We start from the raw sequence: 16937 nt of genomic DNA on the forward strand, positions 1-16937 counted from the left end.
TGTAAGTTAATAGAATTGGAAATGTGGACAGAAATTCAAAACAGAACTGTTGGTTAGCTGCCAATTTTAAGTATTTACTTTTTCCTTTTGAAAAACTTAGATCGTAATTGGAGACAGAACATGATGTCATCAAAACCCCAAAGTTTATTATAGTATCTTCTACTGTTATCTTTGTCCCTTTTACCTCACTTTACAATGAAGATGACAAACTCTTTATCTTATATTTGCCTAACATTTTTCCAGAAAGATTTTGGAGGCTATTTTGAAACCATGCAGTTCAGGGAATAATTCATGAAGAAACCTTATATTCCAAACACCAAAAATATTCAGAGTCTCTGATGTCCCTTGGGAAACAGATGAACTGGTTCTCAACAAAAGCTTAATTCCCAAATCTAAGAAAATGAAACAGAAAGACTGACTCATTTGGTTTAAGTTGATTTGACTTAAAACACTTCTGTGCATTCTGTTTTAAGACCCTCAACCATACGTGATGAAATACAGTACAGAAAAAGCTGAGCTTAAGGTGCTCCATTCAGGCTGGATATTACAAATGATGCCTCTGCCTATTAATTTCCCCTAAAGAACTGAATCTTCGAGACTAATAATAGCTATTTAAAAGGTGGAGCTAAGGCTTCAGGATTTAGGAACATCTTACAGAAGTTTTATTCTGTATCACAAGTGTTTCAATAAAGCTTACAAAACCCTTTCCCCTCAAGTCTTGACAACCTGACTTAAGACCACAAAATAATTAGTTACCTGTTTCTGGATTCCAAACATAAGCCTTTCCGTCTTCACTTCCAGAAAATAGGAACGTACCGCACGGCGTTAAGGTGCTGTGAATCTTTTCTCTGTAATTTGTGGCACCAATGTACTTCTTCGTAGCCAACCTAGAGATAAAGAATAGTTTGCAAATGTAGCAGATACTTTCAGAATAGACAATCTAGCTTTTTAGGTGTCAGTCCCTCCTCTATTCCTCAGAAAAATCAATACACCTTGCATCCCAAACAGATATGTGCAGTGCCCTTCTTTTGCCTGGCTTTCATAATGCATCTCAAATTACAGATTAAAGTGTACATCCTTGTCTTTCAGTAGAAAATGGAAATATTCAGATCTAGAGAACTGATACAGATGTAGTAATTTGCATTTTCTTGGTCCTGGGCTTTACAAACAATGGGGAAATTGGCACTATTACTCCAAGCTCTGCCAAAAACCAAAGTTTTCATTACACTTCCTGAGCTTGATTAAATACCAATAGTGCTTCAGTTTATCCAGCAGCTCTTCAGACTAATGTTTCCTTGGATAGAAAACCAGCAGTAGAATCAACGAATTTCAGACATCCATGTTGATTTACTATTGACATTAATATTTTTAACATTATTATGCTACTTAGATATCCTAATATTTTTTCAGTGAAATACTACTGGTCAGCATCATCATAATGACCAACTAAGGAACTACCTTCAAACAGCTTGTAGGCATCGAGGTAGAGACAGTCTAAAAGGATTTAAAGAAGCATAAGACAGCTTGTAAGATGCTAATCTCAAACATGAGGTACAGCTTAGAAAGAGATACGGAAGTTCAAAACAGAGGCTAACACAGGAGCAATACCATGATGCAGAATTCCAGGCAAGGTGAATGGCAATAGGCCATGAGAGCCCTCAAGGACAGTAAACAGTAATTTTTAAATGTGTTAGTGCAGAAACAATGGAGGTATGCTGGGAGAAGTGCAATGCAGTTAATATGACAGGAAAATTATTTTTTACAATATTCTGAATAGATATACCTTAGATGCAATTCTATTTGGCAAGAAAAACGAGCACAGTGCAAGATCAAATTAGCCCAAATAAGAGTTTGAGTTGTGTGAATAAGAAAGATAGTTATCTCTGAGATGTCATGTAGAAGAGCTCTGCAAGATGTAAAACTAACCTGCGTATGAAACCCTAAGAAGAGATCTGAACCAAAACCAAATCCCTGATCACATACCTGAGTGACAGGACCACAGTATTATCCAAGAAGATCAAGAAAGGAAGTTGAAAGGGGAAAGTTAAGAACAAGTTGTCAATCAAAGTGAATTGTGTTGATCTGTGACCTCCACCCCCTCTTTTCTCATGCAAGGAATGAACAGTTAATGCTGACGTGTAAAATTATCACTTCTGGGTATCTGACCCTGTGGTTTATTGATAGACTTAAGCCAATGTAACTGTGGGCTGTGGTGAAAGCAGCAGTCCTGCTGCTGTCCTCTCCACCCTTCTTTTCCCAGGCTCTCCCTCATTTCTTCTCTAGTGTTTTGGGCAGCTATCAGATGAGTTAGATCAGATAATTGAGTAAAATGAAAATTTATAATTTGTATTTGAAGGCTGATTTTTAGTCGGATCAGTTCACTGATCTGACACGCTGCATCAAAAGTTCTCTAGAGCTGATAAAAAGGAAATGCTAGGAATACATGGCCAAAGGTGTGGGAGATACAAGGAGATGGTGTGTCTTACAGATAAACTGGCCTAATAATTGTGAAACTGCACACAGTATTAACCCCTTCTTAGAGATTAATATGCATGTCCATTTTTTTCTCTCACAGAACTCTACACTTTTTAGAAATGGTTGTGATAAAAAAGTACACTATCTGCTTCAAAAACTACAGGTTCCCTGTTAATCCACTAATTTCATGCTTTGATTGAGTGGATAGTTTAGCCTTCCAGCATGGTCATTATAATTTATCATTTACAGTAAAAAAATAAAGAGTGCATTATAAGACTGGAAAGTCTTCAGCTAGTTCAAACGTCCAACCCAATATATTGAGTAAGATTTCCTAGGAGTATATATATGCACAAAACTATGTTCTAAAAGAATGTAGTTTCTCATGTTATGAGAGCATAAAGGTATTTCCCCCAGGTAATTTCACGTAGAACATCAGGGACCTTTGACTTGCTGCATGGCAAGGTGAGGAAGGGAACCCATGAAATCAAGGATGAATCATTCAGAATGAGTGTCATATCTTTAACATGACTTTCCAAAAGAGAATGTTCAGGTACATCTTATCAATGTGCGTAACTGATAGGAGCAAGACTTCTCAGTTTCACCCAGTGAAAGGACAAGAGATAATGGAGACAGATTGAAATATAGGAAATCCCATTTAAAATTAAGAAAACTCTTCTTTGACTTTGAGGGAGAATGGAGACTAAAACGTGTTGCTCACAGAATTTGTATACTCTCCATCCTTCGTGATATTCACAACTGACCTGGACAATGCCCTGAATAACATGCTGTCATGCTTGGATTATTGGGGTTGGACTGTGTACTCTCCATCCTCAACACCTCAAGTGATTCTGTGTCACAACTATTACAAACAATAGAATCATCAAAAACTAAAGTTAAAAATATCTCACTGCCTACTTAATATACCATAAAAGGTGTAACACTGTATGTTTCAGTATTTCGATTTAAAATCTTAATTCCATTTTATTACTAGAATATTCTTCTCAGGTTCTTAACAATGAGAAACTAATGCACAAATAAATGTTATAATTTCAAAGTTATTTTCACAACCAGATCACATTTTTAAAGTGAATTCAATTTTTAGGAGACTAGTGTTTTCTCCTTCACACCACCTTAAACTCCCAAGTAATGTAATTTTTGGATATTCTATTCTAAAAGATTCACCCAATATCACACAAAAGTTCTGTAATACAGCAATGTTTTGAAACCATTTCCTAACACTAACATTGCTATCCTTGATTATTAGGACATCTTTCTTGTCTACAACTATACATTTAGTTTTATGGCACTTTATTTCACCAAGTAAATTTTAAACCAAAAGGAAATATATACTTCTCACCAAAAATCTACTTACATTCTGAGATCCATAATTCTCAGGGTACTGTCTTTGGCGTGGATCAATAAAAGTCTGCCATTTGGATGCACCTCCAAATGATTTATTGGTGTTCCTTTCATATCATTTTCTCTTATTTCCTACAAAATGAAGGAAAATAAAGTGTTTTGAACCTCATATTTCTTGCACATTATTATTAAGTTTTTTTTCTTGTATTACTCTTTTTTCCCCCACTTCGTTCTATGTGGTTAAGGAAGAAGTTTATTCCTTTATCAAGGCATTACATCCTAGGCAATCAACTTTTCACAACGAAAAGGCGGAATGTACCATGACTCTGAACTTAGAATCATCCCAGAATTCCAGAATCACAGAATGGCTTGCGCTGGAAGGGACCCTAATGAATATCTGGTTCCAACCCCCCTGCCATGGGTCACTAAGTCAGGCTCACTAGACCAGGTTGCCCAAAGGCCCATCCAACCTGGCCTTGAACACTTCCACGGATGAGGCATCCACATTTTCTCTGGACAACCTGTTCCATCACCCTCACCGTGAAGAATTTCTTCCTTTTATCTAATCTAAACCTGCTTTTAGTTTAAACCTGTTACCCCTTGTCCTGTCACTACAGGCCCTTGTAAAATGTCCCCCCCCAGCTTCCTTGTAGCCCCTTCAGGTACTGGAAGGCTGCAATAAGGTCTCCCTGGAGCCTTCTCTTCTCCAGGCTGAACAAGCCCAACTCTCTCAGCCTGTCCCCATAGGAGAGGTACTCCAGTCCCCCTGATTGTCTTCATGGGTCTCCTCTGGAATCGCTCCAAGACATCCATGTCCTTCTTATGTTGAGGGCCCCAGAGCTAAATGCAGTACTGCAGGTGGGGTCTCATGAGAGCAGAGTCAAGGGGGCAGAATCGCCTCCCTCACCCTGCTGGTCACACTTCTCTGGATACAGCCCAGGATACGGTTGGCTTTCTGGGCTGCCAGTGCGCACTGCCGGCTCATGTCCAGCTTTTTGTCCACCAGTACCCCCAAGTCCTTCTCCTCAGGCCCGCTCTTGATCCATTCTCTTCCCAGCCTGTACTTGTGCTTGGGATTGCCCCAACCCAGGTGCAGGACCTTGCACTTGGCCTTGTTGAACTCCATGAGGTTGGCAGTGGCCCACCTCTCCAGCCTTTCCAGGTCCCTCTGGATGGCATCCCTTCCCTCCAGCAGAGCTGATGACAGAAACACTGATGGAACATTAGGCCTCAAAGATATGAACAGGGGTCATTTTGTAAAGCCTATGGTATATTTTATTGTTATCTCTAAAGAACAAACCTAATGCATTAGCATTTATCTGTTAATTCAGCTCTCTTAAACCTCAAGCATTTTCATGTTTTATATACAAAAAATTGAAGTTGCAAAACAATTCAAAAATTTTAAATCAGTGAATTGTACCATGTTCTATCAGCTCTTATGTACCATTATTTAAGGAAAATACTCCTTTGCAGTTCCACAAAAGTTAATGTATTAAAAAAAATGGCATTCAAATCAAATTACTAGATCTGGAATAGTTCACATCAAAATAATAATGCTAATTTAAGAAACGCGCATACCTTATTAATCCTCCAGTGCTGAAACAGGTGCTGAGAACTTCCTTTGACAGATGTATCCCAAACTATTATCAGTCCTGAACTATCTCCTGAGAACATGTGGAGCCCTGTGAATAATAACATAAGTAGAAGAATACCACACAATAGAACAAAAAAAAGGATGTATGAAAAAGAAACAACTTTTTTCTGCTATTTTTGTGAATAGGCAAACACCAATTCTTTCCTCTCTTTTGATATGACACACTCATTGCAAGTACATTTTGCTCATACTGCGTGACGTAAGTTGATACTATAAATCTGGATTCAGCATATAAGTCACACACTGGGGTGCTGAATATTCTTTCAAGTTTTTTCCACTTTTACTCATATTCTAGAACCAGCAAAAACTGAGCATTTATAGTTCAGTAAGCTTCACATGACAGCCTAATGCTTACCTATACAGTCACTGAGAGCCATCCTGAACAAGAACAAATACTGTTTTCCAACAGTTGTTCTTAAATTAAGCACAAGTATTTATTCTTTATAAAAATGCAATTCTTTCCTATTTGTATTACCTACTCCAGTGAATACCTCAAAAAATGAACCAGGAAACTATTAACGATGTCATTATACCAGAAAAAGATGAACGCTTCCAAGTATCTCATTCATTCACCCATCTTCAACTCTTCCCACCCTCCACCAGTACATGTCAGAATGTCTCTCTCACCTACCGTCAGCTGTTCATCTACCAGTTAACATTATTTTTTTTTTTTTTACCAATGGTCAAATCTCTGTCCTTTCCTCTCAGTTTTTCCACGTTCACTGTCAATGTTAAACAGTTCATCACCTTCCCACTTCTTCAGTTTAGCATTAGAATTCTCACAATCTAACTACTCCTACCTCATTTTCTTTATCTTCATACTGAGTTGATAGCTCCACCATATTGTCATTCAAAGTTATCTTTGCTACAGTTCTGATCATGCAGTCTACTGTTCTAAGGGTTCTCTAGAAGCTGATTTCAGATTTCCTGCTTCTGCCTTTAACTTAGCACCTAATTATTCCACCTAGAAGAATTCTCGCTCAACCTGCCTTTTTTTCCAACTTACCAAGCTACACTAACTGCCAGGCTTTCCACCTGCATCCTGATGCATTTGTCTTGTCTGAACAGTAGCATCTTTGTTTTATGTTCTGCTAATTTTTGCTGCAATGTGCACAAAACATGAGCTAACTAATAACAGCTAGTTATAGAGACAACGAAGACTGAACTATGACCAATATTTGCCCAATCATCATTACCTGATCACTCTTACTGTTTGCCTGTCCTTTCTACACTTACTCTAAATTTACGTCAAGGACTATATGTCATTTTGTGCTTCTCCAGTTAATACATCATACTAATGTATTAATTGTAAACACAACTAAAACTATTCTAGCTTTTCACATTGCCTCTATGAAATAAAGCAAACTAGTAACACTTCAGTTGGTCTTGAGAGAGGACTATTTAATAGTAATACTAAGTACATACCTTCTGCATCAAAACAAAGTGTGTTGATGAAACTTTTGTGACCATCAAGCTCCTGCAGCAGTTGCCCATGGATTTCTTTCACATCTGCATTCCAGATTCTAATCACAGAGTCGTAACATCCTGTCACGACCAACCAGTCGGCAGTTGGGTGGTACTTTGTAGTGTAAACAAATGAAGGATGAGGGAAAACTTTCACTGCAGATGCTGCCTGCATCTCTATTTTCCACATTCTAAAAGTAAATGATATTAGGATGTCTACTGTATAAAGCAATCACATACACAGATATAACTGATGATATATTTTGTGCTAGTGGTTCCAGAGGCAAATGCTTTCAAATACTTCACACCACCTGTTTATCCTACCAAACTGTTCCACCTAGATTTAATCCATTAATATGGTACTTTAGCTAGAATTAAGATACATTTACTACTTTACGTAGTCATCTGTCTTCAACGTACATTCATGACTACTTATTTAATTAATACTTTGCACATTTTATAATACACATAAAGAATTCCATGGAACGGATTCATTTGTTTCTTTCAGGAGTTAAAAATTACGACATTCTGGGGTATCACTCCCACCTCCCTCAAAAAAAAAACCAAAAAAAAGAACCCACAAAAGAATATTTAGGATGACTAAATATAAATAAAACTCTAGAAGGTTTTACAAGAATTATTATCTAACAAACAGTGGTTGTGATCTTAAGGATGTTTTCTTACCATAAATTCAGTTTCTGCTATTCAAACATTTCCTATCCTTCACCCCCCATAGCTTTAAGATGCTCTAACAGCATGAAAGTTAATTTATTGCTCACAAATAATGTGGGACTAAAGCTTGGGAAGATGCAAGAGTAAGACATATAACACTACATAAAGAAGAATTCACACGAGTTCCCGAATTTCTCTTCAAGTTGCCTTAGAACTCAGTCTGAGACACAATCAGGGTAATAATAAACTGTTAATGACTTTAAAGTAATGGGTTGCCTTCTGGCCCTCAGTCTTCCATGTCTGAATGGCAAAATGCTCCCAATACAAAAGGGAAAGAGAAGAAACTCCTTGCCTAAACTGACACTTTTAAAGGAGCTTAAAGCAATGGACAATAAATACAGGAACTAACAACTCGTGCAGTGACTATGCATAGTACAGAGTAAGGGAGGCAGACCACCACAGTTTCAACTTGCTGCCACAAAATCAAGGACTGAGGAACAGCTGGGCCTTCTTATAGGTGACATGAATGACTGAAATTTATATTTACTTCAATATAAGAAAAATATTATTTAATCTGCTTCCAAGTAAAAAATAAAAACACGGGCTAAGCTCCTAAAATACTCTAAATACCCACATACAAGCAGGAAAAAAAAAAAAAAAGCAACATAGTTCCACACATACAATATATCATTTAACAATTCTTCTGGCATTTTAATTATGCAACTGCCTGTAGCATTACTGAGTTGCATAAGAGAAACAACAGATAGAGATCTGAAGAGCTAAAAAAAAAAAAGAAAGCCTTATGAAAACCTATGAAGCTGCTCGTAATAAAATTGTGAAGTGTCACAGCCATACCTTCATGTTTTTCTACAGTTCTGAGGGTTTTACTTTTAAACCTTGAACAGATTAGTATTTTAACATTAACACTACACTGAAATACTGTTTTTAATTGTAGAAGAAAATGTGTACACATTGAGTCTTGGAAATAATACTATCAATTAAGTTGAATTCTTTAACCGAATGTCCAAAACCTAAAAAAAAATTACATATAAATGTACAGTGTGGCCAATTTATACACATAACGAACTTGAAATTTTCAGTTTCCTACCTCATGTTCAATTTGCAAACTTAGTACTGCATTCATAATATGGCAATTTCTCCAAGGAGAGAATATTCCAGTGACTTGTTGAAATATAAAACCTTCTGGGCTTTTGATGCACTGCAGATTTATACACCACAGCTTTTGGAAGAGCTTTGGTCTCAGATATATATATATTAGAAACCAACACAGTAAATACGGCATAAGTGATTACTCCATCATAATTTTTATAATATTTTAGATTAAGTCACACCGCAATCAAATCTTTAATTAAAACATTATAGCACAGCTTGAATTAAGACATGAAATCAGACCACTTTCTTTTGTGCTTCTGATGCTACCTGCCAGAACATCATCATCATCATACTGACCTGACAGTGACATCAGAGGATGCAGTAAGAAGGTACTGATTGTCTTTTGACCAACAAAGATCATACACTATGTTAAGATGACCATAAAATTCTCTCAGGAACTGTCCAGAAGGAATTTCATACACTAGCGAAGTTCAAATAGAAAATAAAAAATTTTGTAAATATTTACAATCAAGTATATCCAATTATTAGTGCAAAATTCAGCCTAATCTTAGTCTGTGTTTCTGCTAGCATAAATCAACTTTTTTTTTAATATCTTCTCATTTTCAGAGAGCAAGATCAGAGTTGCTGCCAGGTATCTGTGGACAGCAAGCCTCTACTGCCATCTAGTGGTGCATGGATGTCACAGATGTCTTAAACCCTTCAGGAACAGCCTACTTGGTCTAGATTATTAGAACCAGAGTGGGATTATAATTTTTAATTGTTTTTTTTTTATTTTGACAGCTACCCAACCAGTCTTTGAAGTAGATTAACACAGAGATCATTTGCTGAGATTGTGTAATAAAGGAATTTAGATTTACAGTTCCTTGACTTTAAAAACATTTACTCTGTGTGCTCTCTAAAACCCAAAATTCTTATGCAGAGTTTAAGAGCTATGCTGTGGAGGCGAAGAAGCAGCCCCGTGTTTGAGTAATAAGGAATATCTGTAGTTCCAACTGAACTGGACCACAGAAGACAGCAGCCTCCAGTCTGGAGATGACAGTATTACAGGTATCTAACTTTCATGACAGGTTAGGATAAACATGTACACAAATTCACTTAAAACCTTATTATCTGAAAATACGTTCCTTATACAAACTGATTTTGTATTTCCGTTAGAACTCTGAAGAAATACTTTGATTTCATACCATTAAATTGTATATACATTACCACGTATGTAAAGCCAGTTCCAGCACTATTAACACAGAAAGAGCGTTTTCCTCAATGTTCTTGCATGTATAGAACATTTTAAAAAACACAGTTATAAAACAAAACGTCTAAACCCTCACAGTTTGAAAATACACCTTTGGCCCTTTAATTTCAAACTACATGAGTTACAAGAAAAATGTCCAAAACATATTTTAAACTTACAAACAATGGGATAGCCATTCCTTCCTGCGCATGCTGCTGCCAGCGTTCTCCCATCGTGAGAAAAGCGAATACAGAAACAGCCCGTATCTCCACCTCGCAGTGAAAACAGATGTTTGTTCGGTATGTGGCAAGCCTAGCTTTCCAGGTAAGAATTGGGATTACAGAGTCATAAATATTAACCACCCAATGCTTAAAACACACTACTAGCTCCTGTATGCAGAACTTTTAAAAAGCTACTAACACCTTAAGGGCATTTAAAAGAAAACTTCAACCTCATAAGGTGACAGTTCTGCTGCATAACTTAGGCCACATCTAGTTTGTATATTCTTTTCTGCCGCTTTATTACACACGATTAGCCAGTTTTAAAAAACTCAGAACATTTAAAATTAAAACAATCTCCCTAATCTTAAGATGTGCTTAATGATGACTATCATCATGAATATAGGCTTGCAGAGTTAGAGTGTAAGTCAGGCTTGTTTAAGGAGTCTAACCACAACTGCTAGTAACTTAATGCCTGCAGAGTGAACTCAGACAGGCACTCAAACCTTTGGTCTACCAAATCACCTTCAGCATTCCTCATCTGTATTTCAATTCCTGATTTTTTTTAAAAACATAACGTTATATAAAACATTTCAAAACACTGCACGGGTATTACAGTCCCCCTTCCTCCTTGCCAAAGTATTTCCTCTTTATTCACCCAAGAGCTTTATTCTCCAGAACTAAATTCAAACTTTAAGAGGAATTAAAATATTCAGAGTAGTTATGGTATTATTTAGCCTAAACCTGATTTACCTTTCTGACTGAAAAATTAGCATTATCGATTCATATGCATTTATAACTATAAAAATAGATCTACTTATGAAATAAATATACACTTTTCACTTCAGAACGAAGTTAAACATCTTGTTAGAAACTGTATATGCCATTAAGCCTGCTTATGCTTTTTAACCTCTCTCTCTGACGTAAAACATTACAATGTTAAATCAATAATTCAACTCAGACAAACTTTATATTTACATATAACGTACCTACAGTTCACATATAAAATTAATATTTAATTCATATATCAAATAATTCATAATTCTATGGAGCATTCTGAAAAACAACATCATCCATCTAACTATATCTGTGGAGACAGAAATAAATATATTGTGGTTCTTTAAAATGATAATTTCACTTCAAAGGTAAAACAATAATTTAAATGTATAAAGAGGAAATAATAATTTGGAGTGGTTATTGATTTTTAAACAAGAATATCTATTTCAATATTCTTTAGCATAATAGACGTCACATCATGCTAACAACATCACTGAAACTTTTTTACAAGACAGCACATCACAAAATACATCATGTTGCTACTAAAGTTCTTCAACATGTACATGGATCAGTCTAAGAATAAATGAGCTGCCAAATTTTATTTGTATGATGGCAGGCAAATACTCCTAGGATCATATTTCTCTTGGTTTTGGTTACGTACTTATTTTCAGAATGGCAACTATTGAAAAATAAAGGATATGAACATAAATACACCTTTTAGGTATTCTGCCAGTTTTGCTAAGAAAACCTACATTGTAAAATCAGATTCATCTATTCTTTACTATTTTATTATTAGTAGCAAACATTACTAGGAAATAAAGTCTATGTATATTTAAGTGTTCTTTTTGAAATGATCTGTACACAGATCACACTGTGAAATTAAAAAAAAAATCAACATTCTTTCTTAAAAAAAAAAATCTTACGTTATTTGAATTTTTATAGGACCATGAACTCATGCTAATGCCATTGTACAGAAAAAATATGAAATCATTGCAAGATCATTATATATAGAGATGTGAAAATATTCCTTTATATCATTGCTAAATTTCAATAACTACAGTGATCTAGGAGTAAGGACAAAGTCAGAAAAAACTTTCTTAATGTTCTTCAATGAAAGTTTCATAGAATCACAGAATGGTTTGGTTTGGAAGGGACCTTAAAGATCATCTAGTTCCACCCCCCCTGCCAGGGGCAGGGACACCTTCCACTAGACCAGGTTGCCCAAAGCCTCATCCAGCCTGGCCTTGAACACTTCCAGGGATGGGGCATCCACAGCTTCCCTGGGCAACCTGTTCCAGTGCCTCACCACCCGCTCCGGGAAGAACTTCTTCCTGATATCTAATCTAAACCTCCCCACTCTCAATTTAAACCCGTTGCCCCTTGTCCTGTCACTACAGGCCCTTGTAAAAAGTCCCCCCCAGCTTCCTTGTAGCCCCTTCAGGTACTGGAAGGCTGCGATAAGGTCTCCCCGGAGCCTTCTCTTCTCCAGGCTGAACAAGCCCAATTCTGTTATACTGTCAAAATAACTGAGGGAATTGGAAAACAAATCCCCAAAACATGCAAACAACAAACCATCCAAGAAAACATATCCCAAATCAAGCCAAAATCTGAGAACTGGTTTCCTGTCTTGGTCCCACTAACTGAATAGCCCTACTCTTTCAAATTCCTAGTGAGTTCCTGGAGATAAAAATATCTGACTGTTCTGGGAAAAAATGTTTATATCAACTATATTTGGTAAGCCACTAAGAATTCTCTACTATTTCTGAGAGTTCCTTATATTTTATATTTTGTTTAGGGTTGGGTTTTTGTTGTTTTTTTTCTTTTTTCTTTTTTTTATTTGTTCTAATGACTGACTTGCTTCCTAATACCTATAAAACTAGAGTTCTAAAAAGATAGAGAATCTTTAAATTATTTTTTCTTTGAAAAGCAAAGGAAAACACTTTACCTGCCCAGGCAATCTTGTCCATTTAACTGGCTCCTTTTTCTCCTCTGGAACAGGTTCACATGATTTTTTAGATCCCTCTCTCTGGAGCTCACACAGTGTTGCACTACTTTGTTCTTGCTGAACAGCTATCATAGAGCGGAAAGAAGGAGCAACCTTAAGGCAAAAATAACTAAGTATCAGGAAAAAATATTTTAACATGAACATTGTAATATCTGAAAAGATTAAAAGGTACTTTTAACCTCAACTGCATTGCATTTTTACACCTGAAAAATAAAAAGGTTGGAAAAAGCTTAATACAAGAAAACTGCGTAGCAAAAATTTCATTTAGAATAACCAGCAAGTGAGAAAGTAAGCTGAGCTTCCAAAGTTGTGTCAATTGGATAATACTAAAGATTTTTCAAATAACTGGATACTTTTCATTTGTATTAACTACTTGGGTCAGTGAAAATGAGTAACACTCTACTACCTTGTTGTATAAAAAAAGGAGTGTCAGCATTTTCCAGTGACATTAACTTACCACCTTTAAATCAAGATACTGCTTTAGCAACAAAATCCATTTGTGACACCAAAAGATATTACCAGCGTTGTGTACTGAACAAACCATGTCCAAGTGTTGCAAAGAAAAAAAAGGGGTCTGACCACAGCTGGCAATGGAAAGCAGAGCTATTTTTCAGAGACAGCTATGAAGGGCTGAGTTCAGAACACGTATCTTAAGATACAAAGTCTTATTATAGCTAGTTATATACTAGCTATTTTATATACTGCACATAAGTACAGCTTTTATATACAGGCATGCAAACACACACTCCAGCTAGATACCAATTAGCACCAAAAAGTCTAGAGAACTGTAAATACATCTATATATTTAACTTACCTGATCTGGCAGTTTTACGCCTCTTATGGTTACATATAAAGTTGATGGGTAACGACTTCTAGGACATTTTGCCCACCAGTCATAAATCTCAACAACATTCGAATGTGACCTGGACCGTGGAGGTGGGTAATATAATTGCAGACGGAGCTTTCCATCAACATTTAGAACTCCATTTGCACCTACAAGCTGGAAGGGTGATTAGGAATAGGAAAAAAAACGTGTCACGTTAACACAAAAATCATAAAGTCATTAACAGTTTCTAATATCTTAAACAACTACAGTATAAACTCTGAAATCCAATTCTTCATGGGGAAATATACTCCCCTTAAAAGCGGTAATGAAGTAACCATGTATTACGCACCCCCACAGGATCTAATTTCTGACTTTAAAGCTTAGATGGCACTTCAGTTTTGAAACATGCTTCATACACACAACAGCAATATCCTGTACGTGACCTCTGCAGAAACACTTTTTTTTAATTACTACTTGCTGGAATCACCCAAATCACAAAGGACTTTCAATCCACAAAGAGCCCCTTCCAAATCTATCCCCTTTGAAGGCTGCAGCAAAAGGCATCAGTAAGGTTTTCACTGAGTGTAGAGGATACAGCAAAGCAGCTGTATCTGTGTGCAACTGCTGCCATTAACACTGACCACTGTTTGTCGGGACATTTCTACTTTGACTGATGCAGATGAAAGGATAATGCAGACAGATGCATTAGGAATGAAGAACAGGCTGGTTTTGTTTGTATTTATGAGCTGGAAAGTCATCATTCCCTTTGTTCAGGAGCAGGCTGTGCTGAATGCCTGGATGCACAGCTCCCACCATCTATACACCAGACCTCTGATTCCTGTAGATTTATCTTGGGAAGAGCTGAGAAAAGACACTGTATGGAATCACATGTAGGTCGCTTTCCCTTCCCTTAAACTTGCAGTCCATTATCCTCTACTGTATTCCTCACGATGACTGCTCAACAGCTGTCAAGATCTACCATCCGTAGAGGTAGGTACGTTCCTCCAAGTAAAGCATGTAATACCTTATCCAGCACTCAAAGGCCAAATTGGCACATTCAAGTCTCTCCTAAAAGGGTAAAAATATACATGACACGCTGGCTATATTACCTGTATCTCATTGCTACAGCATTTCAAATTCTGCAGCTAAAAATGACAGGAATTTTATAATTAGGCGAGGGAGTCTTTTCAAAGACTGGCCAACTGAAAATGCCACTAGAATATAGAATAGCTGAGGTAGAGAAATGAGTGGATTTGTTGTTTTCTTTGCAGAGACAACTTCATGGACAGACAAACCCTCAAAGAAAATCTCTTTCTGCATTTTTATACCAAAAAAAAAAAAAATCTTACACATTCTTTCTTGAAAAGCACATATTCTTTAGTGTCAAGCTTGTTACTGTCAATTTTATGGGGCGAAGGAAAAGGGAAAGGAAAAAACAGCCAAGCAAGCAAGGACTTGGTTTTCCGTATCTGTTGCCTGAAAATATTTAAAAACAAATAAATCTTTTTCCACTGCGTAGGGTTAGTGCCTTTAACATAAAGATTTGCAAATTTTGTTTCTTCATTCATAAATATTTACAGTACCTTTAGAAATGCCCAACAAATCTTTCGGAAACCACGTTCCTGAATCCGTACATCAGAGTCGGCTCTCACTTCACCCATGCTTAGAAAACCAAGGATCTGAAAGTAATGATGTTAATATATTTCTAATGAATATATGCTTCATAGTAATTAAAACTACTGCTGAAAGCATGCTAGATGTGATTCACTGAATTTGCCTAGATTCCACTTTAAGCAATTACAAAAATGGTACTTCTTCCACACAAATATGCAACTAGATATAACAAATCCTTATGCATTCACCTGATGACTATTTATGACCTGCTTTAAAAATGAACATGACTGGTGTTAAAAAACTATTCCTGCTTCCCTCATGTCTCAATAAAAAAGGAAAACGTTTATGTGTAACTTCCATAAATCCTATATAGCTCACAAGGAACACAGATCACAAAGTGGACAGCCAAAACCAGCTGTATGTTAATCTAGCTAGAAAATGGCAGTCAAAAAGTTAGTTTTCCCTTTCAAGCTTTGTCACTTATGTAATAGAATCAATCATAGAATAGTTTGGGTTTGAAGGGACCTTCAAAGATCACCCAGTCCAACCCCTCTGCTGTGGGCAGGGACATCTTTCACTAGATCAGGTTGCTCAAAACGCTGTCCAACCTGACTTTGAACACTTCCAATGATGTCCAAAAGATTCTTCATTTTTCTGGCCAATGACTAGAAATTCTCATATTTATCCACTCCTGGAGGTTTATCTGGTATACAAAAAAACCTTGGAATAATACTATCTTCAAATTGGTATTTCATAAGCCATGCTGAAGTCAAACAGCATGCTTTCAGTGTAGTCAGAGTTTTGGTCCTGACATTAACATGAATTCTATGAAGAATCTTTACATAAAAACGTAATTATTTTTGTGTTAAGCACCTAAGGGACTCTTCTATAAATGTGTTCATTTATGAATATCACAGAACATAAAGAAAAATAAACTGATATTGCTTATACAATCTATTTGAAATATAAAACCCAAAGAATTAGAAAATATGTATTTTCTTGTGTTCCCATTTTCAGGTTAATACTATAGAAGCCCTCTTTACAAATACTGAAATATTTCAGCTCAAAATCATGTTGAATACGTACCTTCCAATTCTTCCTTAACCATAATGGTATTGGAGGATGAATTAAAAATTATTTTGTGAAGAATGAGAGAGAAATAGATGTCTAAAATGTTGAAGAAAAACAATGCAGTAACTTGCTCATCGGTACACGGGAAAAGGGGTGTTGCTACAAGCATGCAAACTCTATCTTTAAGTTTCTGTTACTTAAGCTGCTTTTCAGATTTCAAGAACGTGGAAAAGTAAACAGCAATATCCTTTATACACGGTGCCACCCCTCCTGATCTGGAATGATCTTACCAGCCTTTCCCACAAGTTTGATGGTTGAATTAAGAAAGCTTTGTCAAGATCATCAAAACTGGTTAGGGTTTGGGGTGGATTTTTTGTTTGTTTGGTTTGGCTTTTTGCTATTTAAAATGTTTATTAGTATTCGCAATCACCAATACTACT

General features: G+C 36.4%; 1 protein-coding gene across 1 annotated transcript in view; it reads right to left on the bottom strand.

Moving 5' to 3' along the window:
• Nucleotides 1–16937, bottom strand: part of AHI1 (Abelson helper integration site 1) — an 87746-nt gene that overhangs the window by 59130 nt on the left and 11679 nt on the right. The window contains 9 exon segments of the mRNA XM_010150529.1: nt 757–887; nt 3848–3966; nt 5413–5516; nt 6914–7143; nt 9095–9218; nt 10166–10298; nt 12927–13079; nt 13801–13986; nt 15396–15491. Of these exon segments, the coding sequence (XP_010148831.1) occupies nt 757–887; nt 3848–3966; nt 5413–5516; nt 6914–7143; nt 9095–9218; nt 10166–10298; nt 12927–13079; nt 13801–13986; nt 15396–15491 (1276 nt within the window).

The sequence above is a fragment of the Eurypyga helias genome, unplaced genomic scaffold (assembly GCF_000690775.1).
Source record: "Eurypyga helias isolate BGI_N326 unplaced genomic scaffold, ASM69077v1 scaffold7044, whole genome shotgun sequence".
Classification (NCBI taxonomy): Eukaryota; Metazoa; Chordata; class Aves; order Eurypygiformes; family Eurypygidae; genus Eurypyga; species Eurypyga helias.